We start from the raw sequence: 16,224 nt of genomic DNA on the forward strand, positions 1-16,224 counted from the left end.
AATGATCCCCTCAGACTCCTGCTGACGAAAAATGTCAGTGTACGCTTCCTCCAAATTCCTTTTTCTCAAGGAAAGCATTGTTCTTTCTAGCACTTTAAGTGCGACTTGGTAGTTGGAAGGAACTGAACTGACCTTGTCCTTATGCCAGGGTAAATCCACAAAATATCAATTGTCCTTGAATTCAATGGACTACTTAAATGTCTCACCTTTTCCTTGTCGTAGTCGCTAACAAGTTCCTCTCCAAGAGGGGCAGCAGCTGAGTCTACAGCAGACATGTTCTCCAAGTTTCTTTCCACGTTTGAAGTTTCAAATATGTCCGGGAATGGATCTGGGTATGTAGATTTGGGTTCTAATATGGAATTTAACTGCCGCTCAGGACAGTATGCATATTCCAAAACTACTGTATGGTAATTACGGCAAAGTCTGTAGCTAGTCCCCACAGAGGTTATCTGCTGAGGATATAAAAAATGTTGGACATTTCCAAAGGGTGCAATCCCCTGAGGCAAATCCCAGGCATTCAATGACCCTGGAGCTTGCTATGAATTGGAATATATCAATACCAATGATACCCAGTATTTTAATAGTATCACTCTGGTTATCACTTGCAAATGCCAACTTGTAGTTTAATCTATTCAAGTTGGATTTCACCTTGCTGAAATTACTAAATTCAAATTGTATGTTAAATTGTTCGTCAATCAGGACAGGAATAGGCAATTGCTTTCCCGGTTCTATATTAACTTCTAGTACAACCTGTTCAAGAGTTTTCATGGTAATACCAGAATAAGTTTTCATTTGGTAGTCAGAAGTATTAGGATTTTCGTCAGGGTACCTTAACCCCTTTAATATTATTTTAGAGAAATAAGAACGCTGGCTTCCCGTATCTAAAAGGCAGTTAATAATCGTCCTCTGGTTGCAGTATTTCAAGGAAATAGTAACAATATGCAGTAGAATGTCATTTTCAAGCATGTGCGAAAATAGGGAAATTACCTTTTTCGTACCGTCACACAATGGAGCAATATGCGCCTTAGAGGAACATAATTTACATGAGAGAGGTGATTTGGTCTGGAGTCCAGGGCAGTTTTCACTTTTATGTTTAAAACTGGAACACTGTACATAATCTCAATTGTCTACATCTCTCAATTCTGTCCTCATAGGAAGAAAATTTAGCGCAACCCGACATGGTGTGGCCACGTACAGTACAGAGTTTGCAGTAAGTCTTGGGAGACCTTGTTACAAAATTCTGCAAGCATCATTATTCTTCTTTTTGTGGACTCTGACCTGTCCCCGGTCTTTTTTAAAATGTGTTTCTGATGACCGAAATTGTTTTTTATTTCCTTGAAAGAGCACAAATGGCCTCACTGTAGTTGTCAAAAATTTGTGACATAGTAGGGTAATTTGATCCCACTCGGTGACTAATTTCCCTTCTCAAAATCACTGGTAATTTTTCACGCATGATATGACTGACCAATATAAATCCAGGAGACTTTTCTTCAAAAAAATCGATCCGATATGAGGTTTTTAACTCCGACAAATCTGCCCTCACTTCAGCAAGGTATTGCTTCACAGACACAAAATCGGGCTCATAAAGAGGAGAAGCAGAAATGATTTGTTTGAAGATTTCGTTTATGATGAAGAGGACATCTAAGAACTCCTTGGTTAGTAAGTCCACAGCCACACCATAATTTTCATCTTCTAATGTTAGATGAGAGACGAGCTGTAGGGCATACTCGCTCAAATATCCTTTTAGAAGGGCCAGTTTGGTCTTACCAGACTTAATGGAATCGGTGCAATTTTTAAATTGAGAGAGAAAATTCTTAAATTCAAACTTAGAGGGGTTGACTCCACTGAAGGTAGCGCACTGCAACTTAGGGATCGACAACAGGGGAACTTGGGCAGCTTCAGATTTTTCTGGCGGGGCGTGTTCTATAACAGAGCTTTCTATGACAGAGAGGCGGTCATTGGAGCTAGTCCGAAATCTAATTTACTTCTTCTGTTCTTCCACGAAGCCACACTCCTTCAAATCAAGCTCTGCCTTGATGCATAGCCCCTTAATTTTGTTATTTAAGGTACGAACCTCTAATTGCATATCCTTGATAATGGCTAATTCTTAGTCGGTCCTTCACCTTCTTCCAACATTTCAATAGTAAGGATGATATCATCCTTTAAAATGTTTCGTGAATCCACGAGTGGTTTCACACATTTAAAGGCCATGAAATTCTACGTTTTATTTTTAAAATTTTTTATTTTTATTAATGTGCTTCCTCGGGTAAGTGATTTTATTTTGTAATCAAAACGCGATGTCAATTTCCCTTTAAATTAATAGCACATCAAATGAAGCAGTTTGTCTTAGTTAAACAAACGTTATAAATAAAATGTATGTGTTTTTTTTTTGTTTTTTTTTTACAACAGAGGTTAAGAAAGTCACAAATAAGTATTCACTGGAGGAATATAAACAGACGTAATTCAACAAAAGGGAAAGAAACTCACCCCCCTTTTTTTTTTTTTTCAAAGGTCACAAATAAGAATAAGAGACCCCAATAGAACACATGAAGTATTTAATTTAAATAAAAAAAAAAAACAATAGGTCTGTTTACCATTTTTTGCTTTTAATGATGTTGTTATATGCGTTACAACACACGTGCTGAAATTTGTTGTTATTTAAGGCCAGGCCTTGTGCGTGCGTGCATTGTTTTGAATTTTCACAAAGGCAATGAAATAAATTTAATTTCTTTTTTTTCAACAAATGTAATTCACACGCGGGTTGATTTTCTTTCTTTAAAGACACCCTTTTTATTTTTTACAAAGGCAATGAAATAAGTTTAAATTTTTTTTTTTTCAACAAATGTAATTCACATGCGAGTTTAATTTCTTTCTTTAAAGACCCCCCCTTTTTTTTTTTTTACAAAGGCAATGAAATAAGTTTAATTTTATAGAGGGCTCTCTAAGTTGACTTTTCTCGTTTTTTTTTTTTTTAATGTGTCTATTAGTTCCCTTTTTTTTTTTTTTTTCAAGCAGCCAAACGTTTTTTAAGTTTTGCAAAATAAAGCGAATACTGGCAAATGGAGGTTGTAATCCGAATTGCTGCGAAGTTCGTTGGAGCAGACTTAAATAAAGGGATTCACTAACGACACAAAACAGGATATAGAAAAAAGTATTGTTTATTAAAACAAAAAAAATTTACAAGTTTTGCAAAACTTATTGTGTTTGCGGCTTTAGAGAAAGTCCAACTATGAAGTTCTTTTACATCCAAAGAATTAGACGGCTCTTGTAATGTTCGTATAGGCACAAAATTTTAGGAGAGGAATTTTCCTACCTGTTGCTTCATGGATGAGCTGTGGTTAAAAGAGGAAGAGACTATTGTTCTAAAAGCGAGCCCGATAAATGGGGGTCCCTGATTGGTTAATTAGACAGACCCTATTTTTAGATTGTTAGTGTATTAACGGGAGGTAAATGGGAATGATAACCCCCTTTTTTTTTATACTAGACGGATAGGTTAGTTTGGAAATCAATTTCTTAAGGTTGTCCAACACATGCCAGCATGTAAAACAAATGGTGAAGCAAATATGATGCTGATTTTAATCATTTGTCTTTCACATAAAACACGGTTCATGCCATTGATCAATGTTAATACTCCTCTTTCAACTGACAATTATTCCCCTAAGTGGCTCTTGGCTTCAATAAGTGGTAACATAATAGTAAAAAAAAAAATGTTATAGTCAATATGCATCATTTATATTAAAACAAAAATATCCATAGATTAATCATACTAAATTGTAATCCAAAAAGTCTAACTCTGATCTTCACCTTTTATGAGTAAGTAGTGTTCAATATATGAGTATTTAATACACCAAATTGGAGATCAACAATGATTTTTCTTTTTGGAAAATAAAAAAAAAAAAAAAAAAAATGAGATCACCCACTCTTTCAAATGCATTTAAGAAGCGGATTTTCTAAAGATGTGTAGACACTTTCACTGATTAAAGGTCTATCTTCAGAAATTATCATATTTTGTTTTAGAATAGTTTCTATATTGCATTTTAAAAAAAGCAAATTGAATAATTCTGTTTTCTTTTATTTGGATGATTTTTCTTATTTATTATTCATTTTGGACATCTCTTATTTTACAATAATTCCATTTCAACTTTTAATAAATAAAAAATGTCAAACTATTTTTAATTACTTTTTTAAATCATCTTTTTTCTCAGGTTGAAGATGAAGCTCTCCAAGATGAACCTCTCATACTCAGGTAAGAATTTATACCAACTCTAAAACAAAAATATAAAATCTCTATTAATTTTTATTTCTAACATATTTTTATATCATTTGTAAAATGAGTTGAATCATTGTAATGCGTTTGACTATGTTTAACTGTGATTTTCAGCGTTTAATTCCACTTTTTTATTTGCAAAATATTAGTAGTGCATGCTTTTTGTGGACTGTTATCCTCATCTTCATAGTTGTTTCACCACATTTTCTTTGGCCTTCTTCGGATGATTAACCGCGACGAGATAGGAATGCTGAGTCTTATAACTTATCCCCCGTAATTACTACCTTTCATAATTGTCGTCTCCTCATGTTTTGGCCAACTAATCCTCTGGCCTGCTTAGGTAGGAACTGAAACCGCTATCTTCAGACAAATACTCTCCTGGAACCATAGAGAGATTCAACGTCTTCGAGGCCCATGGTGTAGTGGATTGAGGCATTGTCTCTATGGTTCCAGATAAGCATTGTCTGAAGATAATTAAGTAAATCAAATTTTATGAGGGAGTGAAGTGATGGCTGGGAGCAACGATATTGATTTAAATTTTGCCAAAATTCAAGGGCAACATTTCAATTCACCTACAGAAATTTTGTGCGTATTCAAAATAATTAAAACTTTTTAATTGCTAAAAATCATAAAATTTGATTTTCTTAAGTAAAACAAAACTACTTGATCAATTTACGTAATTTTTAGAATATAACATCTTTGTTCTGTGATGAGTACATTCATCAAAAAATTTTTCTGTATTTTTTAAGTTTTTTTTATTATCTTGTGTAATTCTAAATAAGCATGAAAAAGGTCTGTTGATTTTTCTTAACAGGGTTCTGGATTATGACACCTACAGTGCCCATGACTCGATTGGAAAAGTTTATATTGATCTGAATCCATTGTTAATCAAGAATAACCCTTCTGTGATCAATGGCTGGTTTCCAATTTATGATACGATGAGAGGTAATTTTTCAGTTTTTTTATACCAAGTGTTAACAGTAATATATTTCCAGAGTAAGTACAAGTTATGTGTTGTGGGTTGACCAATATTATTTTCATGTTTTGTCTCTCTGACTCGTGCGGAGGTTAGATTTTTTATGAATGACTTAGAACTTCTGTTTATTGCCATTTTGTTTGTGCTGCTCTGCTAGAATCAAGTCATCATCCACAGCTTTGATATCAATGTGGGATACACTTTGGAGTGTTTTGGTTGACTGACAGTGGGTAACATGGTTATATCAGTTGAGACATCATTGTACTACACACTGAGTTAAAGCTAAGTAGATAAATGTAGTCAAGGCTAATTTGAAGACTCCCTTTTTATTAGTTGTGAAATGTAAGGGAGGGCATTACTCTATTCCCAAGATTACTCCACAGCAAGGGGACATCAAGTACAATTTTTTAGTCTTTGTTATGACTTGATTGAAGATTGAACTCCGCTCCCCTGGCCCATTAGCAAGCACTCTTACCATTATGCTAAATAGGCTGACTTAATATGAATTAATTTAAGAGAAATTGTGTAATCATCTCTATTTGTCTAGTTATTATCTCGATGGAAACCTCATCTTTCATCAGCATGCCAGTCAATTCAAAAAAGTCACTGTCTAGGCAGGAAGTTCCTCTTGCCACTTTGGGTTTACTTTCGTTAGTCTCATAACTTCTGCTTCCCTTATTTTGTCCTTTAATCCTCACATTCCATTAGTAATGTTTCTGACAAAAGGGGAAAAATCACCGCTTTCTGGGTCATAATCTATCGGTCTAATATTTATCGTTGGCTAGTTTTTATTCTTAAAATACTATTTTGTTTAGCTCCTTATTTTATTTATTTATTTTTTAGCTCCCTACATCAAGTGGCTCCATGCCTTGTCTGGAGTAATTTTAATAAAAAAGGGCAGTAAGGAAAATGAATCTGTTTAGTGAATTAATACCGGCCAAACATAAAGGGGGATAACTGCCATTCAAACACATACATATTCACACAAGTCACAGACTTTTAAATAAAACAAAGAAAGAACAGAACAGAAAGAATAAGAGTTGAAAAAAAAGAAGCAAACATGAAATGCAGACAGACGCTAATTTCCTTTTGCTTGGGTTTACACTTTTGCTTCCTCATCAGTCACAGAATCTGAACATGCAACAGCATCAGGAGAGGACTACAAACAATCAAAATCCACTAGTCTTCTCCAGATTTGTGTTCCAACCAATCATTGTGGATAATAGGTTCTGCCACATGAGACTTCAACTTTTCCTGTTAATGACAAAACACATTGAGGAACATTGTGAATTGACTTATTTATTTAAATATTTTCAAAGAAAATTTTCATGTTGTATTATTTGAGGGATCAAAAGATTAAATAGTACAAAACACAAGCAAACCAAAAAAATGGAAGAATATTTAGACAATAAAATTAAGGTGGACATAACAAATTCATTGTTTTTTTTTGTTGTTTTTTATTTAATTTCATAATTTGGTACTTGTACAGTTTAATGAAGACATTAAAAAATGAAAATATCGAAAAAAAAAAAAGGTTATATTGTATGTATCTGTTATGGACTGAAGATCTCTGAAAAAAAATTTCATTTAATTTAATCGAGTAGTTTTTATTTTACAGCAGAAAAACACGTTTTTATGAGAGCGTGTTGAAGTCAGCCATTACGAAATTTGTTGAACTCGCTAAAGGGAGATAACTCCATGTAAAGCGCTGACAGGCTCTCCCCATCTTTATTGCTAGCTTCCTAAAAATCGAACCTTTTGCTCGGTATCATAACAAATTGTTTTTTCGCTGTAAAATAAAAACTACTTGGTGAAATTTTTTTTCAGAGAACTTCAGACTATAACGAGTATGTACAATATAACTTTTTTTCAATATTTTCATTTTTTAAATGTCTTGACTAAACTGTATAAGCGCCCATACTTTTATATGCCTTTGATAGGAGTCACCACTTGTGAAGGCCCCGAGACCACTCGAGGATAAGGGTTATTGTGTGTATAGTAATCAATGGGATAATATCGTAGTAATCGTTAGTAATGGAGATTTGATAAGTTGGATTACTTTTTAAAAGAAGCGTTTTTGAAAAATATTGAGATATCAATATTTTTAGCAGTAAATAAAATTTGACATATGTGACTGTTTATCTGGATGATTGACAGAGGAACCCCATATAAAAAGTAGACAGTTAATTGATATGCTTTTAACCATGTGATATAAGAGAAAAGTTAGACATTGGTAAAAGAGAAAGAGTCTACTTGATGATTTCCTGTCTTTAAATCAAAATAAGTGGTATTCATCAAAAAAACTTATACAAATGGGTGTTCCAAAAGTAATGCCTCCTATTCTTTTCCGTCTAAATAGACTAGAGAGCATTGTAAATTGCATTGTTATGATGACTGATGGTATGCATTCATGATCTGAAAGTTTAATCTCTCTGTTGCATATATTGATGGTGTGAGACTCTTAGAAAACAACCTCTGTTATGGACATGTATCAGAAGCAGAGATGCATCATTAAATTCCTGGCACAAGTGCACGGAGAATGGTGGTGACTGTAGAAAAATAAATTCTAAAGCAAAAAAGCTTGCTCATTTTAATGGTACTACTTCCATCTTTGTAGCTTTTCAACTTTTTTGAGTTAAAAAAAAAAAAAAATAAGAGGCTTTACTTTCAGAACAACCATAGTATTTTAGGTCAGATGTTTTTCTTGGGGTGGGACATTAATAATTTGATTTTCGCCATTTTTTTTTTTTTTTTTTTTTTTTTTTCCAATTGTTGACACGAGAAAATCGAAGTGCTTTTTTATTTTGTATTTTTTACAAATCAAATTCAACTTTGGAACTTTTTCTGTTTGAATGGTTTATTTTGGAAATATTTTTAAGTAGTTTATCTACTATTGTTTATAATTGGAATGTTTAAAAATTTAGCCAAACTCTAAGTAGTCAAAAATGATGAGATTTTTTTTTATGTGTGATAAAAGTAATTATTAATTTCTGTTTTCATATATACAAATATTAATTAGATTTTTATAAAGTTTGAAGTCTTTAGATAAGAATTCTATCCTGTTATCCAGATCTTGGAAGTTTAATGTTTTTTTGGTTGTTTGATTTGTGATACAAGGGAAGTAACTCAGAAAAAAAGAAGGAAATGTAGTGAGCAGAAAAATTTAGATTTTATTATTTTAATTTTAAAATTTAACTAACTTTGTAAATGCAGTTTTTCCTGGTTCAAACAATCTAATCTGAGTTCGGTGGGTGACCAAATGAATATTTTTTTTTCTCCTGTGATTTCTGAGTTCAGCTAGTTTATTGATGTTTGCCTTGTATTTTGAATTTTTTTTTTAGGTATCAGAGGCGAGTTGAATTTTATTGTAAAAGTTGACTTGTTCAGTGATTTTAATAGATTTCGCCAGTCATCTTGTGGAGTTCAGCTTTATTGTTGTAAGTATTTTGTTTTTAAATTGTTTTGTTTTACTTTTCATTTAGAAAATATCTGCTATTATTATTGAATGCTGATCTACTAAGATAAACGAATGTGCCCATGGCAAATGAGTGCGTCATAAAGGTTCTTCAGTTTATATTTGTTAGTATGCTTAACAGAAATAGTTCTTAAAAATTTCAGCTTCAATTTTTACCAGTCATATTTTGTATTAATGAAAATTTTAGGAATTTCAGAGATTTAAAAATATTGAACTATTCCGATCTTTAAAGGCTAATTTCAATTAGGGTTTAATTAGAGTTCTCAATTCTTTTCCAGAATTCCCCTCCTATTAAAAACAAATATGAAGAAAAATATCTATGATCTAAAAAAACAAGGGAGTTAACTCCAGAATAATTAAAAACTGGTGAGATTTATGTGTAATGCCTAGGAATTCTCATCAATCACTTAAAAATGATTTTCGTTATAATATAAAACTACTTTATCAATTTACGTGATTTTTGGAATATAATATTTTCATTTCATTACATATATGTACAATATACATATTTATTTATTTTTTTTTTTTTACATAGGCATCACCACTTATCAAGGCCAAGAGGCCACTCGAGGATAAGGGTTAAAGTGTGTACAGTAGAAATTGGACAATATAGTAATCGTTAGTAATGGAAATTCGGTAAATTTGTTAACAAGTGGGAGGGCTCATCAAGAACTTGTTTACGTTAGACTTGAAGACAACCATATTGTAGTCAGCTGGAAAGCAGGAAAACTGAAGACAATTCCACAGGCATGCAGTTCTAAGAAAGAAGCTTTGTTCATGAAATCTACATTTAGGTTTAGGCACAGATAACGAGTGGGGGGAATTATTGATAGTGTTTTCAGTTAGACGAGTGTTTCTTGTGAAAGTTTGGTGAGGGAGGACCATAGACTGAAGCTCAGTCGAACACTTTCCATGAAAATAACGATACATCAGAGACAAACTTGCAACATCTCTTCTGTGAGATAGAGGTTGCAGGGAAGAGAAAAGGATATCTCCTTAGAGACTACGAAGTCTATTTTGAACTCTATGAAGGCAGGACAAGTCCTTTCTAGCAACTCCTGCCCAGATGTGGCAACAGTACTCCATCCTTGGACGTACCTGGCTTATATAGATAGAGAATTGCATCAGCAGTGAGATATCTACTGGATCGATAGAAGGATCCCACCATTTTTCCAGCAGCCTTAGCAACAGATTTGATGTAACTGTTCGATTTAAGATCAGGAGTAAAGGTCAAGCCCAGAAGTTTATCAAAACTTGAGACCTCAAGACGAGAGCCATTCATTTCAACTGAGGCCAGATGGGGATCAGAAAGTTGATGATGTAAAGAGAGAAGCTTTGTGTGTGTGTGTCTCTCTCTCACTCTCTCATTTTATATTTTTTTCAACAAAGGGGGGAATTCTAGACAAGAACCAGATTCTCTTCAAAAATGTATTTCTTTAATCTTTACTATTTGAAGTCTTTCAGACTTTAAACACCAATTCTTTTATTTCTAACATATATTTAAACAAAATTACCAAATACTGAATCTGAAGATGTTACTGTTTTTTTTTTGAGTTGCGATTTTCAAATTTTGCCTCATTTAAAGGCAACTTCTGAAATCACGAATTTATTTCACATGCTAGTTACATATCTATTAACCATACATCTGGGAACCATTAATATAAACTGGTGAAGCTAAATCAATTTCAAAGAATATCTTCAAGTAGGGTATACTATGCATGTCAGTATCATAATGATTGGTATTTCTATGTTGCTTCCATTATATTACTTTGACTTAAACATCAGATAATTATTTTGCCCTTGAAAAATCTACATACCACTCCAAATTTAAAAAAATAGTTCTCTATTTCTAATACAGTAATGTCTACTGTCTAAGATATCTATACTGACATTAACAGTCAAGGGGAAACAACTTTTTTTTCTTTTTTTTTTTCAATTTTATAAAAATTGTTTATTGATATTTTTAATGTGCAGCCCCGACTGTTCCTGAAAAGTTCCAGCTTCAAAGTCTGCACGGATTCGTAGAAGAACTTGTTGTGAATGATGATCCTGAATATCAGTGGATTGATAAATTGCGAACACCAAGAGCATCAAACGAAGCTAGACAAAGATTATTTTCCAAATTAACAGGTCGGTTTCAAATAATTACAATTTTTTTTATTGTTCTTTGTTTTAACTTTTATTTTTCACTAGCAGGGCTATTTAGCATTGTTAAGAACCATGAAATAACAAAATAGAAGTTAAAAAGTGTGCAATATTTCATATCAAAACTTCTGTCTCTCTCAATCTGTCATTCTCTCTTCCCCATTTTTTTTTTTTACATTCATCTCCCTCACTTCTTTTTCATTTCCACTTAGTTCTTTCCTCACTCTTGTTTTAATGTATTGAAAATAATAATAATGCAAGTCATTCACCTCTCCTTATATAATAGATAATATTGGAAATGGCTGAAAAGCCCCCCTCCCCCCCAAAAAAACTGTTGATTCCCAAGGAATGAATAATTATTTTAATTTTAGATATTACTTATCTAGATCAAGACTGATCAGGAATATATGAACTTTGTGGGTGTTTGTTCAGTAGTTTTTTACAAACACACATACAACTGCTTCTCTTTTTTTTTTTTTATAATAAATTGTTTTTGCAATTCACTTTATTTTATTGTTTTTGACCTAATGTAAATCCAGCAGTCTCAATTATATACAGCATAATCATGTTGACACACAGGTTCTTTTTAAATCACCAAAGTGAGCAATATGGAGCCTGGTCAGTACCAGATGTATAACCATTTGGAAATACCAGGTGCTGTTTGTAGGAGGATCTCAACACCTTCCTGCAAGAACTGCAAAAACTTAATGTCGTCATTTCCACTAATTAGAATATACATGCGACTGGAAACTGCTTGTGAATTTCATACTCCCATGAAACTTACTCCTTCAGAGGAAGCCAGTTCAATCCACCTAAGATGAATGTCACTTGCAATTATGCTGACAGTTGAAAGGAACGTGTTTAGCATCCCACTGTATCTAACCTAACTCAAACCTCACGCTTTTGAAGCATAAACAAAACAACTATTTTCACGTTGACTTGGTCCAGGTATAATATTTTCTTCAATTAAAAAATCCCAAATAGTTTTTACTTTTGTTGTGAATATTTTTGTATTAAAATTACTTGAAGAGGAAAGAACAGTTCCTTCATTGACAATGGGTTTTGAAAAAATATTTTTATATCTTTACACTAGTTGTATCCACCTTGTATTACCCGGTATGCAGTGAAATAATTTTAAGTTTTAATTTTTATTTGTTTGCACATTTCGTAACTGAAAATAAACAACTATTAAATTTTTCAATTTAAAATGAGTTATTCTCTTTGCTGATTTTTAAGTTATTATATAAAAATTGTTTGGTCCTAGTTCAGAATTCGCCTATATTAAAAACAAAACTAGAGAAAAATCCAATGCATGTACCCGTGATTGAAAGAAAACATTGTACATAAAAAATTGCATAAATTGATCAAGTAGTTTTATTTTGATAAAATTTTAAGCAAATTTGAGTTTTACCAATGTCCCCCCTCACCTCATCATATTAAGCATGACTTTTTAAAATCTTGCCAGTTTAAATTATTTTGAATTATCTCCCTTCTTCCCTTAGAATCTTTTCAAGATGGCATCATGAGAGTGTCTAATTTAAAAATAAAAGTATTTGATCAATTTACATGATTTTTGGTGTACAATATTCAGGTATGTACATCATAGTTTTTTTTATATATAGGGTGAATTTAGGACAAGCACCAATGGTCATCTGAGCCTAAGTAATTTCTAATATAAATTGTAACAATATATGTATTACCAATACAATAAAAATTGGCTAGTCAGAAGCATAGTTTGTTTTATCAGCTTAAATGCTATTTGGGTTTGACTTTATTAAGTTGAACAAACATTTTTCTTAATATCCATTTTTGAGATTTCATTAGTTGCTCCTCCAATGGATATTTTGGAAATTCTCATTTCATCTGATAAAAATGTAAAATTCATTTATGGAATAAATCTAGATGTTATCAGGAATGTTAAGAATTTGTAAAATTCTATATATTTTTTTCTGTGGACATTGCATCTACATAACTGGTAATATTTATCATTCCTACATAAGTTTACTTTGCATTTGACCATGATCTTGAAAATTAAGAATATTGTTTAAGATATTGTGGTTTGTTTTTGTTTTTATAAAGTATTTACAAATATAACAATTCAGAAAATGTAGTAATTTTGTTTTGGTTTTGGAAGATATTTTTTTTCTTTTTATATTTTTTAAACTGTAACTTGAAAGGAAAACTGAAGGATGAAAAACTATTGTAATATTAAAATAAAATACTATATTAATCTTGGTGATATTCTATCATTTCTCTCCATGCAACACACCTTCTTAATCCTTATTGTTTATAAGTTTATCTAGGATATTATTACAAGTGAATAAATATCCCTGTTAGCACTTGAACATATATCATGCTCACAACATTGTATCAACTTCATATCTTTTTGTTTAATCCGGTTTCAAATATTGTCACTTGTATTTCTTTCTCTCTTTTAAGGAGAGTTACAACGGAAGATTGGCTTGAAAGTTTTGGAGTTGGGTGGAAATTCGATAATTGGGTGAGTATCCAATGGATTTTTATTGTGTAAAAATGTAAAGATCTTCATGTTTCAAGCAAACTAGTAAGGGTTCCTAAAATAATTAGCAGCACGGAAAATTCCATGAAAAGTACTTCTGTTGTTGTTGTTGTAGCCCAACCACCAACCTCCTCACATTAAGAACGCCTATTAGAATGGACATTACCAATCTCCTTATGTTAAAAACGGTTTTTTTGAATAAACACCTATCTTGTGAGTAGGGGAGTGTTTGGTCATTTTTTTTTGAACTTGAATACATTGAATTTGTATGATATTGCAACATATTTATGTGCATTTACAGCAGATTACTTGGAAGCCATTAATTTCTTTGCACTGTCAGTGGGGCATTAGAATACACCAACTGCCCTCTTGCAGAGAGTAAAAAGTTCCTCAATGGGGCCACCTATTGACCGTAGGTGGCAACCCATCATACCTAAGGATGGAATCCTAGTGGTTGAGCAGATCATGTTCAAGGTCCTATTAGGACATGAAATGCAACACGCCACTTTGGCCCTTATTTTGGCTAAGACGGGTGGTTGGATAGGCCCGATCCAATCAATCAGTTGGTCATGACTAGCACTGAATCGGACAAGCATAATAAGAAAATATGCTCATGCCCCTACATTATGGATACAATACGGCTGGAAAACTAATATCTTTTCTAGAAATGAGACCATTAGAAAAGACGAAGGAAACACGGGTGCTTGAGTCCATCAGCAAGAAGAGTATACTTCTCCTGTATCCTTGTTGTGTTAGGGCGAATACCCCCCCCCCCCAACACTTCCCACACAGGGGAAATGAAAAATCCAAAATATATAAATGTCAAATAAAAAGCCTAAAAAAGAAACCACTCTGAAGTTTCAGATAAATCAAGTTCTGATTCAGAAACGGAATCCCAAAACCAATATCTATTTCAAAATCTTCCTTATTTTATAATTATTGAAGCAACTGAACGAGACCAATAACAAAAGTGTCTCCCTTCAAAATAGAGAAAATTTTTTCAAGCATCAAACCAAATATGGTCAAGAAACTAGTGGAAGTAGAAAGCCAAAAACATATTACAGAAATCTTCAAATGGAGACTTTTTAACAACTAAACAAGAAAAATCTATCCTCACAAAATGCTGAATACCAGTAAAGGAGTGATCAGGAGTTCAGAATTATCCCTGTGCTCTATAGAAGAAATCAAAATTAACTTGAGAAATCAATGTTATTGATGTTAAAAGAATCCAAATTAAAAGATATGGTGAAACTATTTCCTACATCCTAACTTTTAACACTCATCAAATCCCAAGCAACATCAAAATAGGGTATAAAAAAAAAAACACAGAACCATACATACCAAACCCCCTCAGATGCTACAACTGCCCAAGGTACGGACATCATCGAGACCGGGGCACATGCTCTCCAGTATGCATGAGGTGTGGAGAAAATGAGACCTATATAGATTGTCTAAAAGAGCCAAAATGTACTAACTACCAAAAAGGTCATAGTGCAAACTCAAAAGGATGCAACAAATGGAAGAAAGAAAAAGAAATTAGTAAAGTAAAATATACCAAAAATATAACCTTCCAAGAAGCTTGTAACCTAGTCGAAAATACACGATACTCTGAAATAACAAAAAAACATACAGCATACCACCGATACCACTAGACTAAATAACCAAACAACAAAAGCAAAACTATCAAACCTGAATATGTGAAATTACTTAATGAAATAAGAGAACTAATGGAAGAGTTTAAAAAATAAAAAACTATAAAACAAATCAACATTGAAAATATAGATTACAAAACTGAACAAAACTCCCAAACCAAAACTCAACCCAAAAGACCCACAAAACTCCAAAGTGCTACAACACCCATAGAAACAACACCTCTCACAAAAAAAAAAAAAAAAGACACCAAAAAGCGCCCATGAAGGAAAAGGAAACAAACCACCAACCAACAAAGAAGTTAAAACCAAAATAAACAGACAACATTCTACTTCCAGACCAATTCAATTCAAAACAGATTTGAGGAAATGGACACGGAAGATCAAAGATCAGACACCAACGACTAACAAAAGTTAAAAAATAAATACATATAACCAAACCATAACCTAAAAAAATCATCTGATGGAACTGCCGAGGCCTAAAACTATACATAAATGACCTATTACTTATAACAAACCATCAACCAGCCATCATATGTCTCCAAGAAACCTTTTTAAAAGCTGAAGATAAGTAAACATAAAAAAACTACAAACAATACAACTACATCTATAATACCCAACAGAGAGCCTCTAGAGAAGTATCTATCCTTATTAGAGATAATATTCTACAAAGCAAAATAGATCTAAAAACTAATATTCAAGCCATTGCTGCAGCAGCCACTCTACACAGAACTATAAATATCTGCACTATCTACATCCCACCCCAATAAACAAAATAGAGCTGAACAAAATAATAAATCAGTTACCCAAACCCTTCTTACTGTTAGGTGACTTTAATAGTTGCAACAATATATGCGTGGATAACAGAAAAAAAATCTTGAAAAAACGACAATGACTTGTGCATATTAAACAATAAAGCCAACACATACCTTCATCCCGCTTCAGGGAACTACTCGGCCCTAGATCTATCATTGTGTGACCCCCACTATTTTTATGGACTACAACTGGAAGGTTCTAGAAGATTCATGGGGTAGCGACCATTTCCCAGCGGTTTTAGCAAATTTGAAAGAAACAAAAAAAAACCATCTCTTCCAATGGAAAATAAAAGCAAATTAGGAGGAATATAAAAAAAAATGCCAACAAAAAAACTCTGAGGAGGAAAACCCAAATAAATCTATTGAGTACTTTTCTAAA

General features: G+C 32.7%; 1 protein-coding gene across 6 annotated transcripts in view; it reads left to right on the plus strand.

Annotated features, from left to right (window-relative positions):
* The window catches only part of LOC145293181 (C2 domain-containing protein 5-like), a 186,975-nt gene that overhangs the window by 33,872 nt on the left and 136,879 nt on the right, over positions 1-16,224 (plus strand). For all 6 annotated transcript variants that reach the window (XM_080139658.1, XM_080139660.1, XM_080139657.1 and 3 more), the window contains exons 4-8: positions 4,206-4,246; positions 5,082-5,212; positions 8,585-8,680; positions 10,693-10,848; positions 13,303-13,363. In XM_080139658.1, coding sequence (XP_079995784.1) covers positions 4,206-4,246; positions 5,082-5,212; positions 8,585-8,680; positions 10,693-10,848; positions 13,303-13,363 — 485 coding nt within the window. The remainder of the gene's footprint in view (positions 1-4,205; positions 4,247-5,081; positions 5,213-8,584; positions 8,681-10,692; positions 10,849-13,302; positions 13,364-16,224) is intronic.

This window comes from Euprymna scolopes, chromosome 14, assembly GCF_053919585.1.
Source record: "Euprymna scolopes isolate OS-2025 chromosome 14, ASM5391958v1, whole genome shotgun sequence".
Classification (NCBI taxonomy): Eukaryota; Metazoa; Mollusca; class Cephalopoda; order Sepiida; family Sepiolidae; genus Euprymna; species Euprymna scolopes.